Here is a 15,392-nt window from a genome sequence, read left to right on the forward strand (position 1 = left end):
ATTCAATTACTAGTACATATTAATTCATATTTGGGCCAGCCATTAGTTAGTAAATGGGCCTCAAGATAGCCTTCCTCACTTGTTTGTCCAGACAAAATCAACACATCAAGTTATCTACTGTATTATTTTTCTTCTCAAACTTTTATCAATTGCTTCTCACTTCTCATAATTGTATCAATTACGGTTTAGGACATTTGGATCAATCTAAGGCCAGTCAAGCATCAAACTTTTACATCACACGAAGTAAAGAGGTAAACCCCCAAATCACTAATATCTTAACCCTGATTTTAAATTCATAAATTGATGTTGTATCTGATTTAAATTTAATGTATTCATGTTCAAATTCTAATGATTTTCATTACTCAGTATTGGTTTATGTAAAAATAAAATTAAAAGATGTGTTTAATTTTGGGAAAAAAAATGAAAATGTTAATTTTTTTAGGAGATTTGAGTTCATCATGAATTTATGATTCATGATAACATAATTCAGTATGAACTTGTTTATAGTTTTACATTTGCTTCTAAAGTTTAAGTTTTTAATTTGAGGAATAGTCTTTTGGAATTTAATGAGATTATTTTTCTCATATGCAGTCCAATGATTTACCAAGCTAGATGGATCGATATATTATTTGAGGTGCATGTGAAAACCCTCCTGATGAGCCTCAGGACAACACTACAAATATTGGGGAATCAAGCGAAAAAAGAGTGAGGATTGATACTAATATGCTAGCTAATGAAATCGTTAGTGATCCTACTAAGAGTAAACCGATCAATGAGTATGAGCCGGCAATAAGAGACGATGTGAGAAGAAGATACGTTCAAATGGGGCCTTGTAAACCAACATCTCATATTTTTCCTCTAACGAAATATGGTGACAGACAAAGAAGTTTTCAGGCTAGTTGGTTGAACAATTGGGATTGGTTAGAATGTAGCTCCTCTGAAATGCAACTTTTTGTTTTTGGTGTTATCTTTTTGGAGATAAAAGAGCAGGAGATCAAGCATTCACAAAGAAGGGATTCCGAAATTAGAAAAAGGCATTATCAAAATTCAAGGACCACATTGTCCTTGATAGTAGTGTACACAAAAATGCTCATACACTATATTTTGGTTTTAAAGATCAAAGGAAAAGTATAACTAGAAAATTCTCACGTGGAATTGAGGTTACAGGGGCTGCCTACCGTACACGTTTAACCGCAAGTGTGGATGTTGCTTGGTTGCTTCTTGGATTAGGATTGGCTTTTCGTGGGAATGACGAATCATCAATGTCAATACGCAAGGGTAATTTTCTGGAAATACTCTCTTGGTATAGCTTGTGAAATATTGATGTTGGAAAAGTTGTAAAACAGAATGCTCCTGCAAATCATCAACTTACATCTCCATATATTCATAAGCAAATTGTTGGAGCTTGTGCATCTGAGACAACCAAAGCTATTATTTATGATATTGGAGACAAGTATTTTTCCTTATTACTTGACGAAGCTCGTGATAATTCTGTTAAAGAATAGATGGGGGTTGTTATAAGATACGTAAATAATCTTGGTGATATCTTGGAGCGGTTTGTTGGAGTTGTTCACATTAAAGATACCACTGCACTCTCTTTAAAAAGTGTTGTTACAAATTTTTTGTTTGGCATGGATTGTCAATATTGAAGATCAGAGGTCAAGGATACGACAGAGCTTCGAAAATGAGGGGGGGAACTTAATGGTTTAAAGACTTTGATCTTAAATGAAAATCCATATGCAAGGTACGTTCATTGCTTTGCCCATCAACTCCAATTAGTTGTTGTGGTTGTACTTGAGGGAAATCAATTTGTGAGAATTTTTTTTGATTATATGTCTATGGTCACTAATGCGGTAGGTGCCTCTTGTAAACGAAAAGATGAACTTTGACAGAAATAACACGAAACTATGGTTGAACAACTAGAGGCTGGTCATATTACTAGTGGAAGAGGGTTAAATCGGGAGACCAATTTGACTCGACCAGGTGATACAAGGTGGGGTTCGCACTATAAAACTATAATTCGCCTTCTCTCTATGTGGTCATTAGTTATTCAAATACTTGAAAATATATACGAGGATGAGAGTTAAAGAAAGAGTCAGGAAAAAATAGTTGGTTTTCTGGATAAACTCGAAAATTATGAGTTTATTTTTATCGCCCATTTGATAAAATTGGTTTTGGATATAACAAATAGGTTGTCACAGTTTTTGCAACAGAAAGATCAGAACATAATTGAAGCTATGAATTTGGTTACAAATGTAAAAAGACAACTAAAAAATTTAAGAGACAATGGATGGGATATGGAAGATAATATGGCAGGTCGTATTCGTGGTAAAAATGCTACGACGTATTACAATCATTTTAGAGTTATAATATATTGTCAAGTAATTGATTGTATAATTCAAGAGATGGACAACCGCTTTTCAGAATCGAACACCGAACTTCTTATGTGTATTGCATGTCTCGATCCAAAAAATGGCTTCTCAAATTTCTGTTTGTCAAGAGTAGTTCGATTAGTTGAGTTATACCCACTAGAATTTTCTCCATCCGATCAAATGGAGTTTAAAGAAGAAATGAAAACATGGATATTTGAAATGAGAAATAATGAAAGATTTTCAAAGTTGAACAATATTGGAGAAATTGCGAAGAACATGGTTGAGGTGGATTATCACAGGACTTTCTGTTTGGTATACCTTTTGGTTGAGTTGTTTTTAATTCTGCCGGTTGCAACATCTAGTGTGGAATGCACATTTTCTGCCATGAATGTTGTCAATTCGAACCTACGAAACAAAATGGGCGATGATTTCCTTATTGATTGTCTGGTCTCTTATATTGAAAAGGATCTTTTCACAGCTATTGATAATGAAGCAATTATGCAGAATTTTTAGAATATGATGACCCGAAAAGCCGATTTACCACGCTTACGCACTTGATCGAGATACTTGACTATTATTATATGCAGTGTTTATAGTACTATTTGATTTTTTTTGCTGTTACTACTATCAAATTTGATATGGAATATAATTTTGATTTTAGTAACTGTATATACCGTGCCCCCCCGTAAAAAATGATCCTGCGTCCGTCACTAGACGCGGCTATCTATATAACTGAAGTCACAAAAATGATTGGTGCATCAACAGAATGCAGTTATTGTTCATATCAAAATCTTTGCAAATAGTCCATCTCAATGTCATGAACTAAAACAAAAGCTCGCCAAAAATCTACACAATCAAATCAAATCATATGCAATAGGATTCTCTGGTGTGTGGTGTTGTATTGGGCTAGATCTGTGCCAAGCTTGCATATGGGTCAGAAAATGTAGTTGGGCTGAATATTTATGAGCTCGTCTTACGCCTGTATATTTTCATTTTAACAAAAAAAAATTCATTCTAGTGATACTTTTTAATTATTTTTTATCAAAATACAAATACTTGCAGATTTCTTTAAAAAAACTATCAAATTTATATGTTATATAAAGTAACTGTAAAAGTGAAATTTTTAAGATAATTTATTAATTATAATTGTTCAATTACCAAACATTATCACATCTTGGGCTATAACTAGGGATTTTTGCCCGCGCTACGCGTGCTCCATATTTTTTAATTTTTGAAAAATAAATTAAAAATATATTTTAACTTAATAATATTATAATTTATTTATACATAAATGTCGGTTAATACATTTTGTTTTTAATAAAAGCAGCGCACATTTCACGTTTTTTCATACGCTAGCTATTTCTTTGCAAATGTCCACGCTTTTAAAAAGAAAATTGAAATTTTAGTAACTGGAAATTTTAAATAATCTCCCTATATGTAACTTGTTGGGTAATATATCTTTATAATTTATTACATAACCCGAAAAACCCTTAAGAGTAATGATTATTTTTTCATTTTAAATTTGATAATTAAAAAACAGGGGATAAGAATGGAAGAAGATCGTTTTATAAAATTCTTTCTGAGGGCCCTTTAAAGCATGGCTATGTTATGCTTAAATTATTATTTTTTTATAATGTTCTTGTAGAGTTTTTAGTAAACTATCAATATTTCTTGTATGTTTTAACATTAAAACAGACAATCCCGAGGTTTGTAGGTCGGGAGACTGAAAAACAGCTCCTTGGTGTTGAACATATTATAGTCAACGGGATTCAGTGGCAAGTGAGATAAAATGCTAAATTAATAATAATTTATCAATTAAAATAATTGATTAAGTTTTTTGGTCTAGCAGAAAATGATATGATATTTTTTAGTTTAGATATGAATGGTGGCTTGTGTGGAAGGATTGTTATGTGTAAAGGAACAGAAATAACACGTTCTATAGTAAAAAGTAGCGGGAGGAGTCTTTCGAGTGGCAATTATTTTCTTTTTGGAGATACAGGTCCAGTTCCAGTTCCAGTTGCTGAGATGGGTATGAAATTTGTTATGTTTCCTTTATAAGTTTGTAGTCTCCTTTAGATACGCATGAGTCATATTTTTATCATTGTCTTATATTTGTACTTAAAACAAAATGTAAAAATTGTGGATGTAGCAAGTGACATGGAGGTCGAAGGAAATGATAATACTGCAAAACCCAATGTTGGAATACCAAATACGGAGATGATTGGAAACCACAATCTAAATGATGCACAAGATGAAATGATTCTCCAGTTTTCTAAAAGATTTGCTGGAAGCCTCTTGAACTCTAGATGTCATGGAAATCACAAACTAATTTCAAATAGCTAATGGAATGATTGCAAGCATATGTGTATTCTACAATTTTTTTTAAAAAAAGTTAACAAAAAATATAGATATGAAATAATATACTATGCATATTTACATCCTGATTCTAATCCTGATGCTGACAAACCCTGATTCATATCCTGATGCAGGAGAATTCCAAAAACATATCCTGATCCCGATTCATATTATGTTGTAGGAGAAATCGTGATTTCTCTGCATCATGATTAAAATCAGGATGTTGATATGCAGAGTATGCTCCAATATATGTGAGCAATGGTTCAAATGTAATTGATAAAATTAAATCACACCTCACAATCCAACAGAATAAGATTGTGTCTGACTGCCTCCCCACGGCCATTCCTTGATATCTATATTCTTGTCTCTCAAATCTTCAATGTCCAAGCTGCTTGAGTAGCATCCAGAGAAGACAAATGATGATGGTCGTTCGTATCTGAACGCAAGAAGATGAGAAACATAATAAATTAATATGGAACTTCCATGTATATTTGAGGAAATCAAGAATGTGTACCTCTATTATTTTCTGAGTATAGGTTGGGAGCCCAGACATGTGAATATATATTACAGTTAAATGAAGTTAATTATGGTAGAGTTGCATAATCTTTTCAACTTTTAAACAGATATGCACTATTTTTATTGATTAATTGACTGAGAGTTTGTGTAGCCACAATATTCTCTGTGAATTGTAATTACGGAAAATATAATTGAGAGTTAAGATTGTAATCACATCATGATTCTATTCCTGATGCTAAAAAACCCTGATTCATTTCCTGATCCTGATTCATATCCTGATGAAGGAGGAATCTAGGAACATATCCCGATCCTGATTCATATCATGTTGCAGAATAAATCATGATTTCTCAGCATTAAGATTATAATCAGGATGTTAATATGCAGAGTATGCTTCAATAGATGTGAGCAATGGTTCAAATGCAATAGATACAATTAAATTATATCTCATAGTCCAATGGAATAAGATTGTGCCTGACTGCCTCCCCACGATCATTCCTTGATATCCACATTCTTGTCGCTCGAACCTTCAATGTCCAAGCTACTTGAGTAGCATCCAGAGTGGACAAATGCTGATAGTTGTCCATATCTGAATGCAAGAAGATGAGAAACTTAATAAATTAATATGGAACTTCAATGTATATTTGAGGAAATTAAGAATACGTACCTCTATTAACTTCTTCTGATGCTTGAGTATAGGTTGGGAGCCCAGGCATGTGAATATATAGTACAGTTCAACGAAGTTGATTATGGTAGAGTTGCATAATATTTTTAACTTTTAAACAGATATGCACTATTTTCATTGATTAATTGACTGAGAGTTTGTGTAGCCACAATATTCTCTGTGAATCGTAATCACGGAGAATATAATTGAGAGTTAAGATTGTAATCACATCCTGATTCTAATCCTGATGCTGACAAACTCTGATTCATATCCTGATCCTGATCCTGATTTATATCCTGATGAAGGAGGAATCCAGGAACATATATTGATTTGATTCATATCCTGTTGTAGAAGAAATCAGGATTTCTAAGCATCAGGATTAAAATCAGGATGCTAATATGTAGAGTATGCTCCAATAGATGTGAACAATGGTTCAAATGCAACTGATATATTTAAATCACACCTCATAGTCCAACAAAATAAGATTGTGCTTGACTGCCTCCCCACGACCATTCCTTGATATCCACATTCTTGTCGCTCGAACCTTCAATGTCCAAGCTACTTGAGTAGCATCCAAAGCGGACAAATGCTGATGGCCTTTCATATCTGAATGCAAGTAGAGGAGAAACTTAATAAATTAATATAGAACTTCAATTTATATGTGACGAAATCAAGAATGTGTACCTCTATTATCTTCTTCTGATGTTTGAGTATAGGGTAGGAGCCCAGATATGTGAATATATAGTACAGTTAAACGAAGTTGATTACGGTAGAGTTGTATAATATTTTCAACTTTTAAACAGATATGCACTATTTTCATTGATTAATTGACTGAGAGTTTGTGTATTCACAATATTCTCTATGAATTGTAATCACAGAGAATATAATTGAGAGTTTAGAAAATTTGATTGATGAATATTGTGTCTAACACAGTAAAAAATGAAACAATATAACTGGTCACACGTGACTTGCATTTGAGGGTGATGAAAGTGATATAGGTATAAAAATACGCACATCGATAGCATAATCACCCGTATAGAAAGCATATTCATTAGTTCCATTTAAAAAACTTAAATTCTGAAATATTTATAAAATATGTTGTATTTTAACTTGCCACTAATAATATCAAAAAAAATAATAGGAGAATAAGTTTTAAAAGAAAATAATGTAGGATGTGTATCAATGATACCACATTTTTTTACTCCCCTATGCTTGAGCAGCGTGTGATGATTACCAAGTTATTTTGATAACCATTTTCTTGTAGGTGAGTCAAAATCCCCTTCAACATGCTTAAAACCGATATCATGTTTGAGTGTTTCACATAAATCTAAGATTACCCGTACATGAAGCACCATACACAAAACAATATTGACGAAATTACAACAATAACCAAATATGTACATAAATAGATGTAGTATATGCACTTGCTTCAGATATTAACCTTATAACCTACTTTAGTTAGATTAGAAAGGTAGATGAGGGCTCGAACAAAAAATCTGACGTTATCAACTGCTAATCAGGTTTGAAAACGACACAGATGACATAAAAGTACTATAAGGATGGTTGAAATACCCGTCGACACAAATTTTGATTCTCCAACATGACTTCCTTTTCTTGATGCAAACTATTGACGATGTAAATTTGTACCTTTTCTTTTGACTGGTTCAGTAGCTCCTTAAATAATTGCTCCCGAAATGATTCAATAGTTATGCTATGAAAAACTATCTTTCTACAGACACCGGGATAAAGGTGATAATATAAGGTAACCTTCAGCAAGATTTAAACAAACCATGGGGACACACAATAATAAAGTAGATATTAAAAATAGAAATATCATATAGACAAACCTTATAATGTGAGAGATAATCATAGCCTTTAGAGGAAAGCTCTTTTGATATCCATAAAATTAATGTGAGTGACAATTGTGAAACTACCGAGTAAATGCAGGATGGTTTGCTCAGAAAACCATTATCTTAATTTTAAATTTGAAAATATTTGTATTCGGTTAGTTAAGAAATGTGGAAACAAAACTGCTAACTATTTAGCTCGTTTATTTATTTTCAACCATGATCGATTGGGGATTTATCCCGATTGAGTATCTTTTAATTTATTAATGAAATCTGATTTAAATTTGGCTATAAAAAAATAAACACTACCCTTTATGATAAATTGTATTTATCATGCATAATTTATAATAAAATGTATAAACTTTTTGTGTAATTTAGATAACATTTATTGTAAGATATATTTTTCTAATTTATTGCACTTGTTATTTAATAAAAAATTATTTCAATCTATTTTAAATCTTCTTGAGTGAAAGTGTAGAATTATAATGTATAGCAGTCGACCTTTTTGAAAATAGCGTAAGTTGGATTTGAACCAAAAAAGGGAGAAATTTATCCATAAAACTCAATCTTTTAATTGTATAAAATTACACAACATTTTTTGTACATCATTTAATATAAATTATTCTTAAAAAATAATTTGAAATGATATTATTTATAAGTAATTTTAAAGAGAAATTAAATTTATTTAATATTAACTAAAAATCTTTAAAAATAACAGATGTCTATAATCAAAAATGTATGATACATAATTAAAGCTAATATAAATTAATGTTTGATAAATGTGTTTTAATTTTTAAATTTTTATTTTCGATACTGATATTTCTAGAAAAATTGGAGAAAAAATAAATTAGTATTGAGACACAAAAGTCTTTTTTGTGGTTAAAATATAGGTTGGTGTTGTTAAGAAAAGTAAAAAAAAGAAGAGAAATATCTAAATTTATATTTAGATGCTCATATATGATAATATTCATTGAAGGTAAGAAAGTATGTATATGATATGTACTTAATTGAATAATATTTTGTCAAAAAAATGAATAATATTTATATTTTTTATTTTTTTAATACATAAATTTAAAAATATGTGCTCTCTCTTATAAATATTTATATATTTTTAATTTTTTAATTTTATTTTATTGTGTTATATGATGTGTTTTTAATTTATATATTTATTTTTTTATTTCTAATTTTAATTTATATACAACACTATTTCGTAAATAAGTATTTTTTATTTTTAATTTTAATATTATTAGTAATATGTAGAGAAATTAAAAAAATTATAATTAAAAAAGACAATATTAAATTATGACAAAGGTTCAAAATATTTGTCGCACTATGTATTTTTGTTTTATTCAATGGAGTTTTTATTTATATTTCTTTGTCGCTTAAATATCAAACTTAATTTCAGTAAAAATAAAATTATATTTTGTCAACATCAATTAAAGTTGCACCTAAGGCTTATAAACAATATTATAATATATGCAAAATAAGATTGTATCAAATCCTTAAATTAATTTTTTGTTTTATATCATTTTATTATAAATTGTTTTAACTTTAAAAATTTATTGTAATAGTCAAAATTCGTTTACTCTTATAAAAATATTTGCATATTATAAATTGTCAGAAAAATGTAATACATATAAAAGTAATTTTCTTCTTTTCGGTGTTAACAAAATTATCTGTAGGACCATATTAAAAATTGAAACAAATTTTGTACATACATATAAATGTGTAGTCTTTCACACAGAATTTTTTTATTTATATAAAATATTAATATTAATACTGTTAATATTTTTTTATTATGTGATACATAATTTTTAAATTTAAGATAATATGTATAACATTTGAGAGATATTAGTTCAAGAAATATTTGTCCAAATATTTAAATATGTACAATAATACATATTATTTAAATTTTTTTAAATAATTATTTAAAATTTGTCTTGTAATAAAAATATATATTATGTACAATATATTCAAAAGTTTTATGTGAAAGTTAAAGAGTTAAAATTTTAGTTATTTTAATCAAACTCAAAATACCAAACAATGATAAAAATAAATAAATTATATATATAGTAACATGAGACTTCTTTTTTTAAAGACATAAATTTAAATAAATCATAACAAAATAATCAACTTGGCCTTTATTTTTAATACATAAAAGAATAATACTTGACATTTTTTAACGTGCAACATTTTTATTCATATTAAATAAGTATACAATAATGTGAAAATAAAAATAGACACATTAATATATATATGTACTTAAGGGCTTTAGGATTTTCCCAACTTACTTTTAAGATTTTTAAGATTATAATGAATTCCAAATTTTGATTTGATTGAAGTTCACATGAGGAACATTTTTATAACAAAAAAAATGCAGCACTTCTCTAGGTCAAAATATTCCAGTTGGAACTTGGAATTTTGTTCTGCAAACTGTGTTATCTCATCACCTATGTGTGTATGTCATGATTAGCTCCTTCCAAACTGGCAAAGCTGCTTCCATAAGTAATTTAAACTTATTCTGAACTTTTCTATGAGGTTAACACAGACTTCTTGAGTTTTTTTTTGCTATAGAGTTTAAACCTTTTCATCAAAAATTTTAGTATCCTGATATACATTTTACTCAATGTCAACTATATAACACAACAAAGAATTATATACAATTATCTCGAGCAGGACCATTTATGGTTTGTCACAATTGTCTTTCTCAACTCCTTCCTATTGAAATCCCTAAGCTTAACTGTCGACCATTTTATACTGGCCCTTCAGGTTTTAATGCTGCAAAGACCATACTTTTCCAGAAAGACCAGGTCAGCCTGAATTCCAGCATAACATTAACCTATGGGAATGTAAAAAGGAAGCTATTACAACCACAATGCTTACTTCTATTGGTATAGCTGCTGGTTTAGTTGTTTCTAAATTTTCACTGAATCCTTACTCCTAGCCCGCGAAACTTTTACATCCAAAAACCAAAGAGAAACTACTTGATCAATGATGTACTGGTCTGGAATCTCCAGATTGATAAAATGAAAATATTTTGGACTTTATGTAGGTCATTCCTCCATATTTATTTCTAGTGCTTTAATCTTTCAACTAATTCACAAAGGGAGGCCGGAAACGTTGTAATGCTCCCTGGATCAATGTGATGCTCATATTTACATTTGTAGTTTTTCACAAAATCAACATGTTTACTTACAAAATATGCAGACAAAATAGACGTTCAGAACAAAGCAGATCAACATGGTGGTAGATTATTACTTTCCCTTAAAAGTTACAACAGTTAAGAGACATAGTACCAATATTACTGATGAAATTTTCATTAAGAATATTTTACAATGAGAAGTTATTTTCTATATAAGTTGTATTTATAAGGAAATTATAATACCTGGGAAGAGAGAAAATGTGTTTGATTGTTATATACGAATTTACTTTACCGGGGATATAGTTCTTGTTCCTTCAATCGAGGCGCATATTCTCCTACCATCCAAGAAATCTATGAGAGTAGTCTTGCCACCTCAACTATTGAAGCTGTAAGACTCATAGCCTAAATAGGCTACTGGCCGTTCTTGAGGAACACCTTAAGCTTTCATATCTTGTAGGTAAAATTTTAAAAATTTCGTAGCTAAGTATAAAGTCTAATTTATCTAAAAATTTCGCAGCATTATCAGTTGTATTAGATTGGTTTTAAAGTATCAGTATAGAATGTCACCTGAAAGTAAAAAAGAGTAATGTCGTAAACTCTCATTTGAACCCTGCTTAATCGGTACAATTTTTTGAAAGCCGACCGAGCCTAATCTCGCAACAACTGGTTTTCAGAAAAGGAACATGAACTTCTTCATATTAATTAATGTATGGGATATCAGATGCATATGAGAAATTAATTATCAATTCAAAATCTTAGTTAACCTCTTCCACTTCCCAGATTTGCTGAATCTTTAAGATTTTATCTACTCAATCTCAATTTTACTAACAAATTTAAAATCAGTTATAATTTTCGATAGCATAAACATCTAAACAAACATACATAACACTAAAGGAGTACGAGTAAATTTAAGTTACCTTGCTTTTTTGACATATATAAAATAGGATAATAATCTTTCAGGTAAACTCATACATGTCATTAATCTCATCTATTAAAAAGCCAAAAATCTGATAGTGCGACTATAAGTCTATACCATATTTCAAGCATGAAGGTTTAAAATTAATAGTATCCAATAGTTTTTAAGAAAATCATCTTCTCATATATTAACACTGATCTATCGAATATTATGATTGTACATGTAAATGTGTTCAAAATAACATACCATCAAGTTATACGTTAGGCTACAGGTTTTAACTTTTTTGTTTGCCTTCCAATTGATAATTTAGATCATGAAATTCTGCACCAACTGCATCATTACCTTTTGATCTAAGCATTTTGGTGTATTCGTACTATTTGCTAGTTGATCCTCAAGTCCTTCAGCAACCCATGCATCAAATCAATTATTAATTTGAATTCTGACAATAAATAGCGACCATTAAAGATGGAAATATGTATGTTTGTTTAAAATTTATCATATCTCATTCCAAATTTAAATATGAAACTAATAATTTGAACCATAGATACTAAGACTAAAATAGAGAATATCTATGATTATGAAGGAATTTAACCACAATCTGATGAAATACTTGTCCTGGGAAAATGATTTGTTTCCGGTTCTTCAATGAAATAAGGTGACATACCTTGGTAGCTTCTTTTATTTTGTTAGCAGTTTTAGGCCAAGATCAAGTAGCACGTGTCTAGATAAAAAAAATGATTCTCAAAGCCAAGAATTTAAAAGAAACCTTCATCAAGATCAAACCTGTAGGTGTTAATTAGCACCATATATCCGAGAAAGATTAGTAACAAAATATATATCCAGAGTGCCACCCCTTCTAGAAAATTATATCTGCAACTTTACCAACTGATCTTCAAGAAGTTGCACATGCAACCTTTCTTGAGAAGCAATCATAATCCTGGCATCAGTTCCTGCTAGAAATATTAAATCAGTTAACAAAGTCTCTTGAAGAGGCACGGGTGGATTAAAGGGAGCCTAGAGGCCAAGCATGCAATTATACCTTGGTTTTAACTCACCTTAACAAATTGAACTCAACTATTTCCCCTAACCAAAAATAAATAGACCATGATCCAATAAAGTTTAGAAATAATAATATTTTAACTACCAAAAAAAGTTCTTATGTAACTTGGGAATTCTATGTAGCACCTCTTCATCTTTAATCTTCTTCTGCCATCATTTTTTCTGCGAAATACAAATAAAAAACTGAGAAATTCTTACCATTATTTAGAAACTACCAAGTATAGGCTGGTTGGCCAAGACGACCTCATAAATAGTGATATTTTTGTAATAGTTTGATGATCAATGATCAATATTCATCTAAGGTTTAAAAATAAAACATTACATACTTCTTCTTCATAAGCTATGAACTTCAGTGTTGGCTTCTCTTCTTACTTGGGTGCTACATCTTTCAACTCATCAGCCCCGTCATCCTGGACAACCAATATTAATCACTATATTGGAACCAGATACTAAAGTTATGCATAATTTATATTATAAATCTTGGTCAAATACATACTTGCATATTAGAAGTCCATTGGGTCAGATTATCTCGAAGAAACTACATAATAAGAATGTTATCCTTGTATAAAGACTCTCCCACAGTATCTAGCTCTGCAAAAACTTCATCGAAAGCTTTAAATATTGCAAGTACCGGTAACAATTTATGAAAAACTTAAATAAAGCCTAATGTGTTCATTCATAAAAATTGGTGGAAAACCCTGTTCTGCAGGATGCATGCTCAATCAGGATAATTTAGAATCTCATAATAAACATCAAACATAACATTTAAAAAGAACCAAAGTTTTATGACCAGATTTATAAGATCGAGAAGAACAGAGACTAAAGGCATAAACATCAAACACAACATTTAAAAAGAACGACAATAACTCATTGGATCCAGTCATGAACAATATTGCTGCAATCGAGTTCAAACATTAATGAAAAATAATACAATGTAAAAGACAAAAATGAATAAGTTTGTAACATATCAATATTGTATCTGGTAAAAATAAAATTTAAGAATTAAATCTACAAAGTTACAATACACAGAAAATCAATATGAGAAAAAAAGATAATAAAAACAAAATCGTCTCCTACAAGGATCATACAAAAGATAATAAAAATTAATCTTACAAATTGAAACATCGGAGAAGACCGTAATCTTGACAAGAAAGCTCTTTTGATATCCACTTTCATTGATCTTTAGATAATTAGCACACAAAAATTGTCAAATACTGATTTGAAAAATATAACAAACACATATTGGATATGCATATAATATGTACAAACATATATTACTAAATCACAAGAAGAGGAAGAAAAATAAAAACAAATAGAGAAAAATGAGATGTTTAAGATTTAAAATTAAACAATTGGTGTACATACATTGATTCGTGATTCTATAACCACTGTTGTAGAATTAATCAACCCATCATCATCTTCCGCCTAAACCCAAACTAATATAGGTAAACAATAATAGTACAAACGTATTAAATCTATACAAATAACAATACTAAAATTACATAAAGGAAGAAGTGAAGAGACGAATAAAAAATAAAAAAAAGAAATATGATTTACTAACCTGTTTGTTCGTTGTGTTGCATTAGCAACGGAAACCCAATTAAAATCCGCATGTAACCTGCAAAAAGAAAGAGAAGAAAATGAGAATCTGAGATTTGAAATTTGAGAGAAGAAGAGTAATTGACGTGTATATATCAATCTAATTCAACCGAATTTACAAATCAAGAAGGTATGTATTCTAAAAAATTTTGTTATCGTCGGACTATCAAGTTATGAGTTTGAGATTTAATGGTAATCCATGGTGAAATCTCCAGTCAATCGAGAGAGAGAGAGAGAGAGAGAGAGAGAGGGGAGAGAGAGAGATGGATAGAGAGAAGGAGATAGAGAAAGAGAGAGATGTAACAGACCGGAGACAATTATGCATGATTTAATTTGTTTAGAATTTTTTCCATAAATAGCTTTGTTTTTGAAATTAAAAAAATAACCATATTAATTAAGATGGGTCAAAATTAAGTTAATTAGATAGTTCATGGATCTAGTAAAACGTATAGGAATTGGGTCGTGGGTAAATTTTTTTACCCATGGGTAAACTAAGGAGTAGTCATTAGGTATTATAGATTCGGGTTTACTCGTAACTCTAAAATAACAAAATGTGTACCTAAAGTAACCAAAAGTAATCAATTTGTGTACAACCGTTAACTTTTTTAACACCGTTAGTTGAAACTTCTTTTTGAATACAAGATGTGTACCCGATGATTGAAAATGGTGCAATTTGTGTACTGAAGTTTGATAATAGCAAAATGTGTGACCGAATAAATCCGTGCAAAATGTTTCATGTCCTATTTTCTACAAAATTGAATAATTATGTTAAATAAATTAAATAAAAAAATATAATATTTTTAGATAAATATTAAATATTTATATAAAATTTATATACAACGTTATAATATTAAGTATTATTTTAAATATATAAAGTATTATTAAAAATATAAAAATGTATATATTTTTAATAAATTTACATATG

At 29.7% G+C, this 15,392-nt stretch overlaps 1 protein-coding gene and 1 long non-coding RNA gene across 2 annotated transcripts; one reads left to right on the forward strand and one right to left on the reverse strand.

Annotated features, from left to right (window-relative positions):
* The first annotated feature begins 723 nt into the window (after window positions 1–723).
* On the forward strand, window positions 724–2,885 carry LOC141718383 (uncharacterized). Its single transcript, XM_074520765.1, has 3 exons — window positions 724–1,034; window positions 1,124–1,303; window positions 2,192–2,885. Exons 1-3 carry the CDS (start codon window positions 724–726, stop codon window positions 2,883–2,885), a joined length of 1,185 nt encoding a protein of 394 aa, XP_074376866.1.
* Window positions 2,886–12,896: 10,011 nt separating this feature from the next.
* On the reverse strand, window positions 12,897–13,422 carry LOC141718022 (uncharacterized). Its single transcript, XR_012573900.1, has 3 exons — window positions 13,365–13,422; window positions 13,195–13,278; window positions 12,897–13,030 (listed from the first exon to the last, which is right to left on the reverse strand). It is a non-coding gene; the product is annotated as an uncharacterized LOC141718022 (long non-coding RNA).
* Window positions 13,423–15,392: the final 1,970 nt, after the last annotated feature.

Source organism: Apium graveolens, chromosome 4 (assembly GCF_009905375.1).
Source record: "Apium graveolens cultivar Ventura chromosome 4, ASM990537v1, whole genome shotgun sequence".
Taxonomy (NCBI): Eukaryota; Viridiplantae; Streptophyta; class Magnoliopsida; order Apiales; family Apiaceae; genus Apium; species Apium graveolens.